The sequence below is a fragment of the Semicossyphus pulcher genome, unplaced genomic scaffold (genome assembly GCF_022749685.1).
Source record: "Semicossyphus pulcher isolate SPU_LCO1_2020_fin unplaced genomic scaffold, fSemPul1.0.p SCAF_7, whole genome shotgun sequence".
NCBI lineage: Eukaryota > Metazoa > Chordata > Actinopteri > Labriformes > Labridae > Semicossyphus > Semicossyphus pulcher.
The window spans coordinates 24,501,358-24,506,930 of record NW_027211748.1 but is presented as its reverse complement, the minus strand read 5'-3'; the positions used below and the strand labels follow the sequence as shown (position 1 = coordinate 24,506,930).

General features: G+C 39.9%; 1 protein-coding gene across 1 annotated transcript in view; it reads right to left on the bottom strand.

Moving 5' to 3' along the window:
- Window positions 1-2,491: 2,491 nt before the first annotated feature.
- col15a1b (collagen, type XV, alpha 1b) overlaps window positions 2,492-5,573 on the bottom strand; it is a 36,138-nt gene continuing 33,056 nt past the window's right edge. The window contains exons 42-44 of the mRNA XM_069684774.1: window positions 5,318-5,515; window positions 5,101-5,216; window positions 2,492-3,363 (exon numbers count right to left, since the gene is read on the bottom strand). Of these exons, the coding sequence (XP_069540875.1) occupies window positions 3,141-3,363; window positions 5,101-5,216; window positions 5,318-5,515 (537 nt within the window). The 3' untranslated portion in view covers window positions 2,492-3,140. The remainder of the gene's footprint in view (window positions 3,364-5,100; window positions 5,217-5,317; window positions 5,516-5,573) is intronic.

Sequence of the window (5,573 nt, the reverse complement as noted above, 5' to 3'; positions counted from 1 at the left end):
GTGAATCTTTTGTTACAATTAGCTTGCATCATTTTGCCTGTGTACATTTTATTTTTAATTATTTATGTATTAATGAAGAACTTTTGGGGGCACTTTTTTCTTACACGCTCTAGGTTGTAAAGTAACAATAGACCGATTACAGCAGGGCAAGCTGGGTACATATACTCTGGAGTCAAGAGGGGCCCTTGGATATTTGAAATGGGTGGAAATATGAGTAAAGGGCAAAAAGAATTCGGACAAACAAAAGCGTTTGGATGCACGTCTAACAGGACATCTTCAGTTTTTAAAGAGTTTTCAATTGTTTTTTGAAGACATCTGGAAGATTTTAATTTAAATAAATGTCTCTTAAGTCACCATCGATCGCCGAATGATGTAACAGTGATGAGCCTAAGGCCCGCTGATGAAAGCCTTTGCATTTGCAGTATATAGTATTATTACGAACAGGGTGTCGGTGCGACTTTCATGGAAAAAATCACAAGCGGCGCCCAGTTAGTGATACGTGGTTGGTCTGCCAGAGAGGGTAGGCGGAGCTAAGCGGTTGCTTTTCCGGTCTCTGCAAGTGTTGCGTGTAAACAGTAATCTACTATGGCTGAACAAACAAAGAAATGATTGATAACTACAGGTACAACTTCAGAAATAAGTGAAAATCCAAAGAAAAAGAAACAAATTTGACGCTCAGATGAAGGCAAACAGTCTGAAAAGGAAAGCGACCGTCAGCGAGAGTTACAAAAAAAAGTTTGGGAGTAACATTGGATAAAACTGAAGGAGTCACCACCACTTAAAAAAAACACAAAATAAGACATTTATTCAGTGAGCACCAGTCAGTCAGTACAACGTTCTTTTTCCTCAGAAGCTCAAGTTTTGTTTGAACAGAAACATCAAAATCAAACACAGGAAATCTTACGTTTTAAATCGAAACATTTCAAACATGTTGCGCCTTTCAGTCAGGCCTACATCTTCTTTACAGGTAGAACTACATCTCAATCAAAGCGGTGTGAGAAGAGAGACTCAGTCATTTAGTGTGTGACGTACAAAATCTACCTCTACGGAGTAAAAAAAACAACATTTAGACAACAACACACATATATATATATTTATATACATGTTACAACATCAAAGTCTGAAAGTGAACTTACTAAGTATTCTCACTATGTCCTTATAAATTAATGATAATTACACGTTGATTTCAAAGCTAATGCTAAAGCACTGATGTTAATGTGTGGACTGGTTCTGTGAGCAGCAGGACTGAACACAACATCACTATATTATCCTTGAATTTGAAAGAAAATCAATCTATATAACTGGATTATGGGATGCCACTTAATAGTAATGTTTTCATAAGTCTTCATAATTATCTATAAGCCTCCTGTTAACATGCCTGGGTTCATATGTGTTTGATGATTGATTAAGCTCATGAATATTTCTTTGATATCTCTGGATTAAGAAATCAGAATTAGGTCTTGGGTTTAAAATGTTTTTTGGTAAAATCCTGACAGGTTTTTTTTTTTGGCTTTTCAGTGGCCTGAAAAAAAGGGGAACTTATGTGATGATGTGATTGGCTGACTCTTTCACAAACAGTGTTTTTACATCTGAAATATTAGAAATGGAGCACAATGTCTGACATTAGGGTAACAGTCTTTACATGTGAACAGTGCGTCATATTTTCCACATTGTGCTCATGGGGCTCCTTTCTTTTCAAAGACCAAAACCAACACTGAAGCATCCTACTAACTACTCCTGTGTGTACATCAAAGTCTGATATGTGTTCTTCCTCTCTGCCGTAGAGCTCCACTGTTTTCAAAATCAAATTCAATTTAAGGAGCCACTAAGCAACACCGACACGTGTTCCTTCATTACGTGTGAACACACACTGTAGTTTAGACTTAATCACACATACATTGTCCTTCTGCTGTAGAGACTCACAAGAACACTACATATGTGTCCATCCACCGCTCAAAGTAGTCCCTGCAAAAGCACTTTTCCCTCCTACTTCTATTTAATAGAAAACTGAAATATAGTATATACTAAAAGGAAAGCTGGACATAATTAAGAAGTAAAGAAACACAGTGTTGGTTTTTATCTTTTCACGGGGTTTGTTCACAATGGAGGAAGTATACGTAGAAAGCTGCTGAAGATGACGTTCTAAATTTATTTCCGAAAAAAACCTGAAGACAGTTTTTCAGGCTGTGTTTTTTTCTGCAGTAACACTAAACGACAACACTGCCGTGTTTAGCAAATCAGGCCTACATTTATAAATGGACCCTATTTATCCTTAAAACAAAATTCAAAACTCACAAGAATCCATATTTATATTGAAAGACACATTATGTTGTTTGCCTTCAAAGGAAATTTAAAACAGATTTATCCAAATGGTTTTGAGTCCATCAACTACGAATCATACTCGACATCAATGCAAACCATTTTGCACTCCATACTGTAACTATTGAAAATTAAATGTAACTTTAAACAGCCGAGAGTTCTTCCCTTTCTGATTTGAGGTGTTTAATCCATTACAGGGAACTCTAATGCTCTCACATTTTGTCATTTGTTTTACTCCTGATATAATGCAAGGCACAGGTAACTGCATCACCGTGCAATATTAACATAACACTAAACAAAGGAGGGAAACCAATGGCTGCATGGAATTAAAGGAATGATACACCTAAAACTTTACATTTAAAAAGATCTGCAAAAAGATAAAGGCTTTACAGTTAGCGACATCAATTCTGGCATCGCCTGTGGAGTTATCTTGAATAAAATACTGAGACATATTTCACTTCAACAACACTCTGTGCTGTAACCTGCTCATAGTGAAAATAAATAACTTTAATCTACACTGGGACGGACGGAAACACTGTGAGGTGATGGAGACAAATAGGTGCGAAAGAGGAAACTAAACTAAATGAAATGTGTGCACGGTGCATGTGTGTTCACTTTTCTGTGCTGCAGTGTATGATAACGTGTGTCATTTTTGCATGTTTGAACACAAGTGCCTTTTGTTTGTGTACTTAAACGTAACGTCTTTGCAGTGTTGTAATATGTGTATGTGCCTGCTTGTGTCTCCCAATCATTTTAAATGTGCACTGTGTCACAATTTAGCATGTGTGTTTATGTGTGTGTGTGTTTCCTCCTCCTCCTCCTCAGGTCCTCTTTTGATGTGTGTTGCCCACGTATGTGTTCTCTATACACAGCACTATGTAGTGGTTGGAGCAGGAGCGGGTGTGTTGTCCCAGCAGCCGTCCTGTCTGCAGCAGAGCAGCCTGCCCCGTCACCGCCATGTCGCCCGTCCTCCACGCCTCGCAGTAGTTAGTGGTCAGACGGATCCCCACTGCGCTGGAGCCGTGCCAGACCAGCTTCTCTGGCCTGGGGGGGGGGAGAGGGGGAGACACTAGGTGAGTCCAAAGACATGTAGGAGAGGTAACTGGAAACTCTGCTACCCTGAAGCCTGCCCTAACTGGTACTACCACATTTGAGTTCAAAACCAAAGACCGATATGTGCTTGTAAAACTTTTAGCAGCCCTTCATGACAAGGGACGAAGAACCCTGTCACCTCGCTGACATTTATAGTTTTAGTCTCATATGTGAGAAGCTTTTGTGTTAATATTTAATTTCTATACCTTTGTGTATGAATGTTAAAAGGGAATATAATACAGGGGAAAAAAATGCTTTGCCCAAAAAGCCTAAATATGAAATACTGATAAAATGTAGGTCACCTTGTTTGGTGTGGCCATGGTTGATATTTATTTGACATCATTTAGGCGCAGTGTGGTGTTATTAGAGACTGACTTTCCTTAAATTAACCGATTTCTTTATTCAAATATTGCCTGGCATTAGACTTCAATGTACTCACACTTTCCAAAGTAAGTCGCCATACTTCTCAGTTATTTTTGCACTAAAACTTTCTAAACTACTAGGTTTGTGTTTGTGTAAAATGAACTTTTGTTTTATTGCAAACAAAGTTTCTCATTACTTCCAAACTAAATATTCTCATTTAGGTCTTTTATTTGTAAACCATAGACTGTATAAAAAGATGGACGACATGACAGCTCCCTAAAAGTGAAGCCAAAACACTTCGAGCGCCCCCTGCTGACTGGCTGCAGTATAGGTCATAAAGCCCGCCTCCTCCATGTTAACAGATGGGACATGAGTCAAACTATAAAATCAAAATACATGTCAAATAAATTTTTCTCAAACATGGTTTCTGTCATTATAGTTAGTTCTTATCATGCTGATTTACGTCCAAGTGTTCATTTTTCTGACAAGTTTATTTTTAATAAGTTATTTAATGCTGTAAAAAGGATGATTGACAGCTCTGTTGACAAATACGGCTCCTGCAGCTGATAAGAGTAGAGGAGGAACGGCAAGAGGAGACATAACTTAAACAATCACTATAGTCATTTAAGTTTCCATATCTGTGAGTGTTAACCTCAGACTAACACAGAGAAGCTGTTCTGCTGTTAAACACGCCAGCATGCGGGATCTTTTCTGTTTTGTTCGGTATGTTAAGTGTGTGTTTTGGTTAGCGGAAGTGGCTACAACGGCTCCACCCGCCGATCTCTACCGCACAGACTCTGGCTCCATATGTCATCACCATCGCAAGATGGCATCAATTTGGTAAAATGAGAGCAGATGGAGACGCTTCATCCATTTTTATATTCTCCACCAGTCTGCCACAGCGCTGTTGGGTGACGTTAGGCTGCTCTTTGTTCGATGCCTTGTGACCATCCATCTTCCTCTTGATCACATTCAGGAGGTTTTCAACGGGGTTCAAATCTGGATTGGTCTGGCTATGACATGTAGAGAGCAATGCTGATTTAAGGAACATTTGGAGGGGTCTCTTAATTGTTTCGAGAGCTGTATATATTTCTTTTCATGTAACCCATTATTAGCCTGTTAGCTTGTCAGGCTAATGCAACACATTGGCTTCATTATGTCTCTTTCCTTCTTCTCGTCATTTTGGCATTATGAACCAATTTGCAACACGTTAGACACATGGAGGCAGATGACTGGTACAGTCAGACTAAATGGACCAAATTTGGATGTTGCTTTCATACAGTTGCTTTCACGTTTTTGCTGATACACGCACAAACAGTCACTCACCACGCTGAGTCAGTCATGATGTCGCGTCCGTCGAAGGAGTAGATGGGTGTGGACGGATTAAATGTGCCTCCATTCCCAGAGAAGATGGACATCCAGCTACTGAACAACACTTCACCCTGAGGAGAGAAGAGGACGGATCGTGTAATAACAGTGAAACACATCCTTACCAGCTGTTATAAAGATGAATCTGTATTATCTTAAAGTTAAATCTCCTCACCCTGAGATTAACCACGGGCATGTCAGTGCGGTCGGCCTTCCTCACGATGGTTGCCAGGTCCTGGAGGTGTGAGGACAGGAAGGCCCTGTATGTGGCTGTTAGACCCATGGAGCGAGCCTGCTGGTAGCACTGGAAGTCTGCCCCCCGGATGCCACGCATGTCCCCTTTCAGCGGGGCGTTCAGGGCCACCAGATGAAGCTGGGAAAAAGTCAAACAGAGAGATTTTAAATCACATTATTCATCACAGATCTGGCAT